Source organism: Oenanthe melanoleuca, chromosome 7 (assembly GCF_029582105.1).
Source record: "Oenanthe melanoleuca isolate GR-GAL-2019-014 chromosome 7, OMel1.0, whole genome shotgun sequence".
NCBI classification, from domain to species: domain Eukaryota; kingdom Metazoa; phylum Chordata; class Aves; order Passeriformes; family Muscicapidae; genus Oenanthe; species Oenanthe melanoleuca.
The window spans coordinates 11,212,779-11,227,987 of NC_079341.1; the positions used below are offsets into that span (position 1 = coordinate 11,212,779).

The 15,209-nt window shown below is 39.4% G+C and overlaps 1 protein-coding gene and 1 long non-coding RNA gene across 2 annotated transcripts; one reads left to right on the forward strand and one right to left on the reverse strand.

Moving 5' to 3' along the window:
- Positions 1-685: 685 nt before the first annotated feature.
- Positions 686-11,857, forward strand: LOC130255727 (uncharacterized). The gene is made up of 3 exons (XR_008840975.1): positions 686-927; positions 8,735-8,905; positions 11,529-11,857. It is a non-coding gene; the product is annotated as an uncharacterized LOC130255727 (long non-coding RNA).
- On the reverse strand, positions 1,382-15,058 carry TMEM237 (transmembrane protein 237). Its single transcript, XM_056496703.1, has 13 exons — positions 15,003-15,058; positions 12,876-12,907; positions 11,915-11,925; positions 11,344-11,400; positions 9,901-10,014; positions 9,415-9,529; positions 8,705-8,862; positions 7,931-8,054; positions 6,798-6,989; positions 6,108-6,181; positions 5,531-5,624; positions 4,655-4,776; positions 1,382-4,111 (listed from the first exon to the last, which is right to left on the reverse strand). The coding sequence occupies exons 1-13, from the start codon at positions 15,030-15,032 to the stop codon at positions 4,044-4,046; spliced, it is 1,191 nt and encodes a 396-aa protein (XP_056352678.1). The 5' UTR covers positions 15,033-15,058; the 3' UTR covers positions 1,382-4,043.
- Positions 15,059-15,209: the final 151 nt, after the last annotated feature.

Below are 15,209 nucleotides of genomic sequence, written 5' to 3' on the forward strand. Positions count from 1 at the left end.
CCACGAGAAGATCGTGCTTTTTGTCTCTGTATCGCTGTTTGAGGCCTGCGTGTGTCCATCTGAATAGCCGTGCTCTCACGGCTATTTTACTGAACACAGTACAGGGAATTCTCAGCTAGGGAGGGCTCTACAACTTTTACAGTTCGAAGAAAATATTACAGAAATTTTCAAATACAGAATTAGTAAAGCGAGCAGGTTGGTTCGTGTTAACGGCACCTGGGAATTTTTCATTTTTGAAAAAAATGGAAGAATGGCTTTACCATTTAGATCGCATCGCCCCAAATCACCGACCCAGGAGCGGCGCGGCCGCTTCCCTCAGCGAGTGCGACGTAGCGCCCCCTGGCGGCCGTTATCGCTGCCCGCGCGGCGCGAGGGCAGGGCGGGAAAATGGCTGAGGGGGAGCGGGGTCACCGGGGCGGGCAGGGCTGAGGGGAGCGGGGTCACCGGGGCGGGCAGGGCTGAGGGGAAAGGGAGCACCGGGGCGGGCAGGGCTGAGGGGGAACGGGGAGCACCGGGGCGGGGAGGGCTGAGGGGGAAGGGAGCACCGGGGCGGGCAGGGCTGAGGGGAAAGGGAGCACCGGGGCGGGCAGGGCTGAGGGGGAAGGGGAGCACCGGGGCGGGGAGGGCTGAGGGGGAAAGGGAGCACCGGGGCGGACAAGCTGCTCGGCAAATAAACACACGGCAGGAAAAAACATCCCTTAAAGCACCTGTCCCCAGTAGCAGCAACCCGGGGTTTCGGACGGGAGGTTGGGAGCCTTCCCTGCCCTCCGTGAAGGGAGGGAGCAGCGCCGGGGGCACAGTGCAGAAATAACACCAAAAACAGACTTTCTGCAAGTGTCTGTGGACTTACACAGCAGCCTCAAGCGCAGCTGCCCGAGAAATGCAACAGCATCTTCCACACCGCTATGAGGAAAAAGGAAGAGACAGGTAAGACTTAGGCTTAGCTGTAAGTATTTACCTGATGGTTTTCTCTGATCTCCCAAAGTCTTCAGTCATTTAAATTAATTCTGCTGGAAATATGTGAGTCATTCTCACCTAATCATAACCCTCCAAAGGTTTACCTCAGCAATACCAAAACTACTCTAAAAAGACACTCTGCAAATAATTGTCACCTGGCTTCACGTTGAGAAAACTGCCTTGAGAGAGTAACGTTTAAACCAAGTCGAAATTAACCAAACATTAAATTACTAGAACAATTTAAGTAGTTAAAAGAATTTAGCTTTGGAGTGAGTCCAGTCTCCGATCAGGCTGCGTGGGGCTTTGTCCACCCAGGTCTGGAGCAGCCCCAGACAGCCCTCAGCCTCCCATCCCAAATCCTCAGATAGACTGATTTATTTTAAACAGACTAAACAACTGGAGATAAAACAAAGTAGTACCATCATTTTTAACTAGTTTACAGCAGTTTTTTAATTGTTTCATATATGTAAAAACAAAACTTGGCACCAACATATCTGAAAACTTTTTTTCATTAACATAAATGCATTAAAAACAATGATATGGAAATGCACAAAGGCATTTCAGTTAAGGCTTCTACAAATATTGCATGTTCTAGAATAAAACATCTATTTTGTAAACTCGTTCTAAGACTATCCAAGAAACTAAAAAAAAAAGCTCACTTAAACTCATATTCCACTGTGAGGCTTAATGGAATGAAATGTATTTTGTAAAATAGATAATTAGCCATAAAACTATTTATTATGCTCTTTATATGGCAACCTCAAAAATCATTAATTTAAACATGGATATACTCGGACCCTCCTAAAAATATACACTGGAAAGGCAAGCCTGGCTTGAAATACTGATCACATTAAGTTCATTAATTCAATCCCTGCTCAACCATATAAAACCTACTATATTTCACAATAAGAATGAATGTGGCTCTTGGCTGGCAGCACTTTGTCTAAGGGATAGTTGGAAGGCCAATTCCTAGTGTTAATGTCAGAAATCAAACAATGATGTTATCCAAGTTTTTCCTGTACTGATGTGATGCCTTAGCACACTTCTGCTGACCTCCGTATTTTGTGGGCAAAATTATACTTCTGACCATACCAAGATGAAAGAAAAGTCATGCAGCCATGCCATTAATAATCTCATCTTCAGGAGGTCAGTGACTCTGCAAGCAAATATGCAGCACCAGGAGAAATTGTGGTAGCAAAGATGGGAACACTTCCTGTCTCATCCCCCATCTCCTACAGCCAAATCATGGCAAGAATATCCAGTGCACAACTGGAGGAGACCAGCACCCTGAATCTCTCCATTTTAACATACAGTGCAGTGCCAGCTATAATTTAGCTCTAGTTCCACAAAAACACAAGAGCCACAGCAATTTACAAAAGAGGCAAAGGGCTCTTTCCCACAGCAAGCTGAATGCCTCAGAACATAGCCAACAGCTGTGAAACATCTTTTAATTCTTGTAGATGTCTTTTTCCTCCACGCCAAGATTACCACAGCATTTAAAAGATGTCACAAACACTGAATTTTTGAATAACTTAGATTTGCTGAATGGACACGAGAACACAAGTCCTCAACAGGGCAGCAACAGCCCTAATTATTCATGTTCACATGTTTGTTTTGAAGCAACTCAGGTAACAGCACAAAGTTAGCACGGAAAGCACCAAAAGCTCTTTGATATTTCCTTTGAAGTCTTATCTGGCTACTCTTAACTTCACTACCAAAAAAGTTCAGTAATTCTCCAGTGGACTTTGACAAGTGCATCCCTTTTACAACCACCCACAGACACGTATTAAATCAAACAAGGCAAAATCAATATATGTCAAGTAACACATATAAAAAAGTTTTGGGCTTTAGGTTATATTTTCTTATAACTGGTTTTCAAACTAGACCTTGTCTGTGTCTAATAAGGAGATTGTTTTGTCCTGCAATATATTTGTATTTATTCACATCTGCAATGCTTTCACTTTGCCACCTCAATATAAAGGAAAAGGAATGTTGCTTCTCGTCAGCAAAACCTTCATCACCTGCCACAATTGCTGCTATGCCACTGCATAGAAAGTGGGCTGCTGCAGACTTTTTGGGTTGATTTAATAAGCACTTTCTTAATTTTAGGAAGAAGTTTCCCATTCTATCCTAACACAAAACAACAATTTGGTGGAAAACAATCTCCATCAAAATAGGTAGGAGTAGGAACATTTTTAGCATCTATGAAATCCATGTTTGTTTAGAAAGAGAAGTGAATAAAATGATTGCTCTTGCCATACCAGGTAAGGAGAAATCAGAACACTATCCTTGTGAGTGGCTTTGGAATAGTTATGCTTCCTGACTGTTGAGAAATTACAGGACACAGATACATTCTGTTGGCAACACAAAAACACCCTGTTTGATGAGAAGATGTATTTAACTGGCCAAACTGTTGCAACATTAAAACTTATTTGTCTTGTATCTACATCAACATGTAAGAACTTGTTATCATCAAGATTTTTGTCAAGAGAACTAAATTAAGATTAAAAAAGTGACCTCTTTTATAGATTATTAAACAAAATCCCTGTCAATTTAATCCTTTATTCTAGAAAAATATTTTATGACAAATGTTAGTTATTTTAAGATTACTAACTTGGTGGGGTTTATGTTTCCTAACTCTGTTTTGTTATAAATTTTCCTTAGACTACTTTTGTTGTAAGATTTCTTCTTAATATCTAGAAAATATTTAACCAAATCAGATAAGCTAACTGCTGTTTGCATTGGTAACAAAAGCATGTTGTTTAAGACTGTACAGCAGTCAAAAAAGCACTGAACACCTGATTTTCTGCATCCCTCTAGTGTCTTTGGTTATGTAGGTAGCAGTATTTACAAAATCACCTTGACTTTATGCACTAGGGATAATCTACTTTGTAAAATAAAAAGCAAAAGTATAAAAGTTGTCAATCACATTTGGAAACTGTAACACACATAAAAAGATCAGCATTAAATATATACAATATAAAAATACATTTTTTTCTTTATGAAAATTATAATACATAGCTATAATACACAAAATGTTGAACCATCAGTCACAGCTATAATATATGCAGATTCTTGTTCCACACTTATGGCTGGACTCTGGGTATGACATCGCCATGAGGAAATTCCTCAATTTCAGAATGAAACATCAATTCTAAAAGAGAAAGGAAAGACTTATGTTTTCTTTGAAAACCTTCACCTGAATACAATTCCATTATTTCTGAAAAGTACCCCAGCATTCCCTCAAGCCTCTTGCTTTTCATCCCAATCATATCATCAACAACTCAGTGATGGCAAGGACCACCAATGTTTTTAGAAAACTATTGCTGCGCCCCAAAATTGACAGAATTGGTGAGAATGTTAGCAGTTGATCATGTGCCGTATGATTGTTCATTCAACGTGGACACTGAAACACAACTCTGAACTAGACTGAGGGATTGTTAAAGTTTTGAGAGTGTCAGACTCAGGAAGGAAGATTTCTGTTTAGAGACTCGTTTATTTTTAGAATTTATAATACCAAACATAGATTCCAGCATCCTAAGAAGCATTTGCTGTGCAAGGTTGCTAGGAGATACCTGTTTTTCCTTAGTCACAAAATTTCTCAGGACTAGTCTTGAACACCAAATGCAGAGCACAGCAGATGAAAAAAACCCCAGTAACTTGAATAAACAACATTTTGCCTGTCAGTGTTTCCTACCTTCACTGTGGTCTAGCTCTGGTCGGGAACTTAAGAAGATCCAACTTGTCCCAACTAGAACAGACACTACGAGATTCACCACAACCCACGAGTGAACAATTTCTGCCTCTGTACCTGCAGTCCTGGGAAAGATATCAGTCATCATTGGTGCACAGAAGTTACAATAATTATTGCAACAGAATAACATCAAAACAAGTTTGCTAAGCCAGATGTGAAAAGAGAGCTACTTGTGCCATCATGATGGTCTTGCATTGCAAAGGCCTGGTAAAGAGCACTTACCAAAGACCACAGAAACCCTAAACCTCCAACCTCCCACCACAAACCAGCAAATTTTCACATAAATGCTTTTGTTCTACTTCTTCTGGTTTACTTTAAAAATTTGTGCTACCAGAATTTGAGTCCATTAATAGGTACTTCAGTAAAGTAACAGTTTTGGATGGGATCACCTAACACAAAACAATGGTTTATGTTTAAATGCCAGCTGTGTCTAATAAGTCCATGCATCCTGTGTCAGACTCAGTGTTGACTGAGTCTACACAATGTCCCACCCTTGAATTCAAAATGATTACCTCAGTGGGTCCCACTCTCAAGCAAAAGAGATTTTAAGGTTCCTGCCAGATCACATTTCCAGCATCATTCCAACTCTTGTTTGAGGTATAACGGATTTGCAAACAACATGACCAAACCCATCCTTGAGTTTTTGTTTTTCAGTGAAAATATCAAATATTCAGAACAAGCTCAAAGGCAGGTTCAGAAATAAAATTCTTCATCAATACTTTTTTACATATCTTGTACAACCTCTTCAATCTGCCAGTTTGACAAGGGTCCCTGAGTGAGCTATGTTATAATTTACAGAAGTGATTCCTTGTTTCCTACCATATACTGCCATTTTCCGAAGGTGGCGTGTAGAGGTTGATTCTGTCACATGTCATCTGCTGGCTTAACGATAAGATAAGAGCAGCAAAGTACACTGGAAGAAATGGAATTAGTAGTGTCAGATATAAACTCCCAAAATGCTGTCTCATCATGACATGGTACTAATCACTACATTTTTTTTCCTTTCACTCCACTTCCTCCAATCATAGTCTGCTTTAATTCATTCTTTTTTCTTTAACATTCCCATGACCTATCAAAATCTCGTTTCTGCATTTTTGCAATTCATGAGCAACATCAAAGCTTGCATATTCTGTTTTTTTGTTAGGTTTGTGTTCTATATTCAGAAATCTATCAGAAGATCTATCTTGCTTACAGCCCCACTAATGCTACTATTGCAAACGCTTTAAAAGACAAGGAACAAAGTGTTTATGGCCTTTGCTATTATCAACTACTGAGCAAGTCATTTATTCTACAGCAGAAAATAACCTGGGAGGAAGACTTCTGTAAAAAGAGTATGGAGGAGTTTTCCATTTAGCATATTTTCTGGACAGCTTCCTATCCACTTCAAAATACTTACAGAAAGAAGCTAGTGCTGCTGGGTCTAGGGTAAGAAAGCCCCTCAGTGCAACTGATGCTTTTGCCAGATCAATCCTGATAAAAAAATCAAGAGTCATTAACACAGCCCAGTAAGACAATGATATTGCTCCTCTAACAGCATTCTATTGTACTTTTACTTTTTGCAAGGTATTTTTTCTGCCTCTGTAACAGTGCCTTTGTAAAATCCATTAATCTAGTCTAGTTAATAATCTTTTTTGAGCTTCTTTCTTTTCATTCTCACTCAATCTGTAATGCAGAAGCCCCAGCTAAGCCAGGAAAGCTGCTCACTCAGCTGTTTTCCAAACCTGACTAGGCAATGGATTCATATGAGAAGTGAACCTGATAGAAACATTTGCTGTTCTCCATCCCTCTTTACAGTCCCACCTCAAAAAAAACAGGTCAGTTCTTACATTAGTTTCACCTCCTGATCCCATAAACAGCAGCAGTACATTGAAGCAGGGTGCAGGCACTGGACAGAAATGAGTACCAAAGGTCTAGATGCACAAGTACACACCCCTTCTGTGTTTAGTCAGCCATATGAAAAATCATTCTTTGAGTATATCACTTAAATCATCAACAGTAAATCAAAACGTGCCAAAGAAAGGAGAAAGGAACATCCATCATATACACAATTATATATATACACCTTTCAAATACAAATATATTTTACCTGTCAAAGGCTGAGATTGTACTGATAGACAGCAAAAAATAGAACAAACTTTGAGCTGGGTATGCTATTGTCTTATACTGCTCAAGCAGGTTAGAAACCATAGACAGCTCATTTCCTGCCAAAATGTAGATAACCACGATGTTCCATACAGCATAACCAGCCAGGAAGCCATGGATGAAGAGGCCCAACACCCTGAATGGAGGAAAGAACATTAGACCACTTTTAACATCATGAATTAGCTACAGATAGAAAACCCTGCTTTTCAAGGCCTTTCAGAGTTTGTTTCTGAGCACTTTTTCTGATCTAGTTTAAAAAATTCTAAGCAAGAGTTCTGTTTCCTCCCATCACACCAGACTGCACCAAAATCTAAGCACTTAAACAAAACAAAGATATTTTGCCTTCCCTTCATTACAGCATAGGCATCAAATACTTTCACTTGTAGCTGCTTGCAGTTTTCCAGGATCACTGCTCCTTACACAATGTTCTAACTTGTCCCCAAGGCAATCTTTTCAATATCTTCATTGCTAAGGAAAAGCTTTGAGCAGGAAGCCCAGGCTTCCAGCTAAAATACACCACAGAAGAAAATGGATGTTACCTTCCCATTCTCTATCAAACATAACTGCATAGTAAAGAAATGTTTTTGCTATTATGTACAAGTTTATTCCCCCAGTGCAATTTCACTCCTCCTTCCTTCCCACCAACCAGGATTTTTCTTTGAGAATTGTCTGAATTCAGGTGTTTTTATTCTGGTGATACACCTGATGGGTCACTGTTACTTTCTAACACATTTCTTTAGGTGACTAATGTTTTGATTATCAGCTCAAACTCTTGCTGTTGATATTTTGTCCTAATCTTTGCAATACAGCTTTCTTAGTTATTATTTTTACAAGCTGTATTTCATATGTGATGTCTAAACAAGAAATATATAATCTTGATAACAAATACCAAAAGCTAAAGGACTGATGAAATTTATACCTGTTGAATCCTGAACCACCATTTATTAGAAATATCCAAAATAAATAAAAATACACCACAGCTATAGAGGAAAGACACTGATTTTCAGGGAGGGGGAAAAAAAACCCAAATCAAACCCCCGATTTATGTTTATTTACGTCAGAACATTTAGCTTTCACCTGAAACTTCGGTGCACTGAGAGGGCAACATCTCTAGTAGTCCATGAAGCCTTCACATCCAGAAGTACATTGATATTTTCAGTGGTTTTAATCAATTCTGCACGATCAGCTGCCTGAAAACGCCCTGAAAGGATAAGGAAATCAGTTTTAGAGAGTTCTGTTTCCTTTCACCACCATTTCTACATTAATGCTTATTAGTGTTAAAAAGCTGTAAGCATCTAAATTTCCATTAGAAAATTTCTTCTTCCCACTTCTTGCCCTTTGTCAGCTTACACTAAGAGAGGATGCCTCTGGTCAGAGTCGTGCACCCTGGTGGGTCAGGCTATGAAGTTAACAATGTGCAAAGCACTTTGGGAAACTACTCAGTGTTCCCAGGGACCAAAAAAAAAAAAAAAAAAAAAACCAACAAAAAAACACCAAATAAAACAAACACAAATGACCTGCAAAAACCTTCCACTTGAAAGAGTTTTTGTAAGCAATAATTTTTTCTGAAGGTACTGTGACAATATTAAGTCAAAAAGCTCAGCTGGCAACACTGAAACCTTTTTCAACCTCATCATGAAATTAAAAAATTCAACCAAATATACCAGCACAGCAACAACAGCATTCACTGTTGAAAAATTATCATGTATATTTATTTCCAAATAATTTTCCTTTCGGAAAACTTCTTGAAAAATTGTTCCCAATACTACAGTATTTGGATTTTACACACAATAATGCTTCCTCTAATTGCAAGAATGTTCTTAAATTACTTAAATCATAAGAAGAACTCACGATTTTTTTCAATGAACACTTTGCTAACAGGCTGACTAATTCCAGTGGGAGCAGCAAACACAGGCTGCTGGTCTGGGCTCTTCCTGTGCTCATCTTCAATGATGTCTTCCTCCTCCACCTCCAGCTCATTGGAGCTCACTTCAGCTGGCCGAGGTTTCCTGTTGGCACAGAACTCACAGTGGCACAGAGAAAGAACAGGAGGTAATATGCAAAATCCAAAGGCTCCTATGAACATTTCACATGTCTAACCTGACCAGTAAGAATCCATCAAGCCATGATCTGTATAATATTACCCTATTTATAACTTTAAGGACTAAAGGTTCCCATGGAGTTAGCTGACTAAAGCCGTAAAACTAATTTCATACAAAGAGATTAATGATTAGAACATATTAAAACAATTGGGGAAAATTGCTAACTTTTGTAAAATTAAAATAGTAAGAATGATAGAAAGCAGTTCCAAAATCTAATTTTTTCATGTCTGTGAACTATTAGGCTCATGAAAATGTATTTAGAGCTGTGATGCATCCAGGTATGCATAGAACGAAGCTAAAAAAGTTAGATTTTAACCCCAGAAAGAACTGTACACAGGTTGAATGGTATTGTGGGCTTCAAGATTTTACATTTTTGTCAAATAACAATGTAAAATACTCCTCAGCCACATTCACTGTCAGAGTTATTCCAGATTATTATCTATACTAGTTTTGTCTCACTTTGTTCTTTTTCTCTGTTTGCGGATCACCGTTTCTTCAGCTTCAGGGACATCCATGCCACTTCCATTCTGAAATAGGGATGCCACATTTTTCTCGGTAAAAGAGGTCTCGGAATCTGAAAATTAAAAATAAACCCATCATGAAAGTTTCAGAGCTTTCATAAAAATGGAAATACATTCACCTAAATATCGAAATAGTTATCATATAAAAAGAGTGGCAAAAAAGTAATGATCTGAACTTTGAATGATGTAAAGTATTATACAATTTCCAAAACTGTATATCCATGATTTTCATGTATATTTGTACTCTATGAAATCTGAAGCCAGAAAGTGAAACTCTAAGCTACCACTCACCCAGAGATTACTTTCAGCTGTTTTAGGTAAAGCGCATGATTTATATTAAACCTAAATACATGTTGTCCAATAATATTTCTGTGTTCCCAAGTTTTATTTACTTCTCTTTCCTATCCACAACTATCTCACATACCAGTAGGTACTTTCTTCTTCTTGCGTTTCCTCTGAGGAGGGGCATCAGGAGGTTCAGGTGTCAGGGGCTCGCTGCTCTCAGACTGCCGACGAACTGCTGCTTGCACAATGCCATCTAAAAACCACAGCAAAAGACCCAGCAGCCTGAATTCAGAGCCACTGAGAAACAGGACAGAGAAAGCTGCCGTTTACTACATTGTTGCCCTGCTGAGCAACAACTGAGATGAAAGTGCATGTGCTATAGGAAATATAAGAGTTGGGAATCAATGATGAGAAGTAGAAAGGTGTTTCACTGTAACAGTTTCATGCTCAGAAGGGAATTTAAGTATCCAACAAGTGGCACAATTCCCATTCGGCTTCCAGCAGAGCACTGCCTGAAAAGAATCCATCACCAGAAAAGAACAACACCTCTATATTTTTCTTTTCTTTGTGCAAAGATTATAATGCAAGACCCAGGAAAAAAAAAATAGTTTATTACAAGGTGATCCACACAGATATGTGCTAAGGCAAAATGGCATCACACCAAAGTAAAATTTAAATGCTAAACATATAGCACAAGAATGAAGAAGGAGCAGAAAAAAATCCACTGGAGGATATTTACTCCAGTCTGACAGATGAATTATTATACTTTGGAGGAATTACATTTCCACGAGAGGTTAACATTAATTCATATTATAGTGAAGTAGCATCAACTTTCATGAACAGATACAGAAAGACAAAATTACTTCTCCATTTTACATCACACCTTTTTTTTAATAGCACCTTCAAGGACTGCAATTTTTATGGTAACAACTGAATCTTTGTTTGCACTTCAAACTCAGGTTTACCCACTTTTTATAAAATGTATGGTGCAAAAATGCAAAATTAAGCAGCAAAGTAACAGCAAAAGGTGTACTTTGCACCATCTTTCAGCTCATTGAAAACAACAATAAACAAAACTTAATCCTTAGGATATCATGCTAGCAACAGCTCTACTTATTGCATTTAAAGGTCTGTCTGTGAGGCCTCACTTTTAAGCAAGTAAAGGAGGTTTACTCATCATACTTTTATACAGGCCCATGTCAACTGGTTACAGAAATCCACTAGATTCTATTAACATGTTCTGCTTTATCAAAATAGACCAGGGTTACAATCTTGCTTAAAACAATATGTTTGTTCTGCAGATCTGCTTTTTGTAAAGCCACAAAGCTCTGATACTAATAATCTTTTACAGTCAACTTTTCATTGATAATGGAGTGATTAACTTTATTTGGCCAAGGACTGAAATTGAACTAGACTGCTAAATGAGTCTTTTCTTAGTTCATTGAAAAATTCAAGTGCTTACCACATTCAACATAAGCAGCTTACAGCTGGAAATGTCTATTTAATGAATTATGCAGAGAAATTAGAAAGGCAAAAAAAGGCAGGAATAAATGAACAGTTTTCAGTCGTGGCAGGACCTTACCTAATGGAGTCTTTCCTTTGGATTTCCTTTTTTTGGGACGACTGAGTGGAATTTCATCTGCATAACAAAAGAAGTATGGGTGCACAGCAAGTAGAAATCTCAATTTCCTTTATTTAACAGACATCCTATTGCAAGTTAAGAAATAGATTATTTTTTACAAATTATGACATCATTTGTTTTTACAGGTAAGATGACAGTTCACAAGCTCACACAAGGAGGAGGAGTACAGAGGATGGTAGGAAAACAGTAAGAAATCAGGGTAAGAAGTCTTAGGAGTAGCAAAGGCTCAATACACACATGTACATGTGTTAAGTGATAAACTGAAATACTCTGAATAATACTCTGAAAAATGAACTTATTGTTTAAAGCAGAGTGGCAACATTTCAGTTACCTTGATTGAAATAGCAAACAGTAAAGAGAGCGAAATAAAACAACAGTTCTAACAATGCACAGGTATCCAATTTAAATAATCAGCCTGCATTTAGGAAAAGCATAAGGCTCTATCTTTAGAGAAAGAATGAGTGGCACCAAAAGGAACTACCAGTGTTTGTAGTTCTCTTTAATAACTCACCTTGGCTTCCACTTCATATTGAAGAAGAAAAGTTGTTGACAAGCAGTGTAAAAAGATGAAAAGAAAGTTAATTTTGAATCAATTACAATTCACAACTGTGAAATTCACACTGCTGCTTTTGTGGTTAATTTCCTTATCCCTCCTCCTCTTTATGAGCAGTTGTGTATAACAGGGTTAAGGGTACAAAGCAATCAGCAAGATTCAACACTTTGCTGGTGACTATGCACAGTTTCTTGATTGGCTAGCTGTGGATCAGATTAAAAGGTTTAATCCCCTGGGTAATTAAAACTTGTCTTACTGCCTGATATATAACAAACCAACAAATGTTATGAAACATCTGAGCCCATCTATCACTAAAAATGTATGAACCTTTATGATTCATGTTCTGTAGGAACATAAAGAGACACTATCTGTAAACAATCATAAACATCACATTTACTTAAAGGTACTTTGAAGGAATTCTGAAGTACCATCTCATAAAAACTATATAATTGCTTTTCCTTTCACGCTCAATAAAAGCCCCATTTTTTCCCTATACTACATCAAACTAATAGACACCTAAATCCCTATTTAATTCCTTATTAAATAAAGCCTAATTCCTGTTTTAAAGGATTTGATTCAAATAAACTAAAGAACACAAAATAAAAGAAAGAGGGAGGAAGAAGAGATTAAAATTGACAACAAACTATACTAGACATTAAAACAGGAATATTTGTCTAAAAGTTTTTAAAGTGTTTAACTCTCATGAGTATTAAAACTGAGGTAATACGGTAAAACTTCTTGGCTTCTACAAAACTTTAAAATGCTTTGCATTCCTTGTAAAGCATTTTGGGACAATAAATTAGCAAGAGAAGTGATTTTACTACTCAGATGTTTATCAGACTTATTTATCTTAATGCTATTACTTTCAAAATCTGCAGTACAGCATCATGATCAGTTCCACACAATGCAATGATTTTACCTTGGCACTGGAGGAAGGGCACGAGGTGGGCACTGAAAGACAAGAGAAAGACAAAATTCAGCTTCTGCCAGTATGAAAATCAGAACATCCAATGTGTGTGTAAGGCACAGCTTGCATTTCAGCTTCAATAATTTTCATTTTTCATGTAAGGTACCACATCCATTAAAAAGCTTATTAGTCATTCTATTTAAATAATTACAAAATATAGCAATACTTTATACATTCAGTATAATTGTACAGTATACAATGTGAGCTGAGTATTTTCTATTAATGAAGATGGAAATTCAGAAAATAACAAAAACAATAAAAGGAAATAAGCTCACTTATGGAAATACTTTTAAATATTATAAAATATAATTTTTCCATATAATTTTGAACATATTTACCAGCAGGTCAAACACCTGCTAAAAAAAAATCTAGAAGTATCTCCTCATAATAACCTGAAACTGAGCTCATACCTTTCTCTCGTCTAGAAAAAGGAGTTGACTTTCAGATTTTGCACTACACTGTTATATTGAAAGAATTTGCACAAAGAAGTACTTCCCATGCCCAGAAAATTCAGGTATCAGAAATAAAAAGGGCTGTAAGATGGGTAAGACTCAAGTATCCACAAACTTACCACTTGTTTCTTTCCCATATCATTTGAAGTCGTTCCCTGGAAGAGGCACTGTGAACTGGTCTATGCTCCCTCACACTGCTCACATTGAACCTCAGCTAATTCTGAACTAAAAATAAACTTCAGGCAGCCAGGATTAGCTGGACATGAACCCTCCTGTCCCTGGGTCAGGACCCAGAACTACTCCCATCTGAAACAAGGGCAGGTTGTTCAAAAGCAGCAAATGTTACTTGCACTAAAAACTCTTAACTGCATGCTGGTACAGGTTCCTATAAACAAATTTGCATTGGTTTGTTTACCCAAAGCAAAGGAGATGCTTCATGCAAGGTAGGGTTTGTGGGATTAGATTTCAAATCTCTCACTTGGATTTTGGCCATCCTGAAGACTGACAGCAAATGCTATTTACACATGTAGAGAACTGCACACCCTAAGCAGCAGCCAGCAAACTGGTGGGGACTGGTCACATTATACTGGTGCACCATAAGGGAAAAAAGTATTGGACAACGCCAGATCTCATTACTTTTATTGTTTACAACATCCTTGTGGCAGCAAATATTAAATATTTAAGATACTTAGTATTTAAAAAAATTAAAAGCTAAAAATCCCATAAAAATAAACAAGTCACAAATCTTTTATATGGCATTCACTGCCTATGCAGTAGTAATCCTGTACTCTGTAGTACATCTCTATTTTATTACTTTTTACAAAACAAAGCAGCCAGTCGTGAAATACTCATCTGTCCATCTATGTGACAATCCCCAGCCCTGCCACAGACGTATCAGCTTTGGTCTATTTGCAGTTTCACAGTCTCAAGTAACTCACTCCAAACTTCACAGAAACGGTGATTTTGGGGAAAAGTCCCCACGGACATTTTGTTATGGATACAAGAGCCGCTGAGTGCTCCTAACGCGTCCCCGAAATTGTGCTCCCGAAACCAAGAGACTCCCACAAACCAGGCAGCCGCTGCCTCGGTATTTGCACACCTGAGCCAGGCCACAACAGTGGGACGCACCTGGAAACTCAGGGGGAAATACGAACCACCCAACTCCCCGGGTGCCCATTCCAGGATACTGAGAAGGAAAGGTTTAAACATTCAGAATGTTTAAAAACAACTTTACAGATGTGTTAAAGCCATGCAGATTTTCTTTAGAGAGATGTATACGTAAAAACACAACGAGGAAATGCTTGCTTGCTTCCGCAGCAAAGATGGGCAGAAAGGCGCGTCCCTGCGGCCGGTTACACTCCCCCCTCCCGCGGGATGCAGCCGGGCGGGCACCGCCGCCTCCGCCGCGGAGCGGGGATGCAGGAGCCGCGCTACCGGGGCGCTCCGCTCCCGCGTCGTGCTTCAGCTCCGCCTCCCCGGAGCAGCTGCTGCCGGGGAGCGCCCCGCCACATCCCGCCAGCAGCAGCGCTCTGGCGGGCCGAGCTCCCGCCGCCCTCCAAGCGCCCCGCGCTGCAGCCCCACGGAGCCGCCCGCGCCCCCCGCCCGCTCCGGCCCCGCCGCCCCTCACCTCGCCGGGACCCGCCCGCCGCACCGCCATGGGCCGCGCTCCGGCTCTGCAGGGAGGAGCCGCCGCTCACTCCGCCCCGCCCCGCCCCGCGCAGCGGCTGCGCCCCCCCAGCGCCGGGAGGTCCAGTTCCCGGACCTTCCTGCCTGGCTGCGCCTTCGCGCCAAAGGCTCGCTCGTCCAAGAGAGCCCAGCCTCGCGGCCTCGAGTG

Coding starts and splice junctions, on each gene's coding strand:
- TMEM237 (XM_056496703.1), bottom strand. CDS start 15,032: ATGGCGGTGCGGCGGGCGGGTCCCGGCGAG. Junction 8,055..8,704: donor AGTGTTCATTGAAAAAAATC/GTGAGTTCTTCT, acceptor TTATCCTTTCAG/GGCGTTTTCAGGCAGCTGAT. Junction 4,112..4,654: donor AGAGCTAGACCACAGTGAAG/GTAGGAAACACT, acceptor TTTCTCTTTTAG/AATTGATGTTTCATTCTGAA.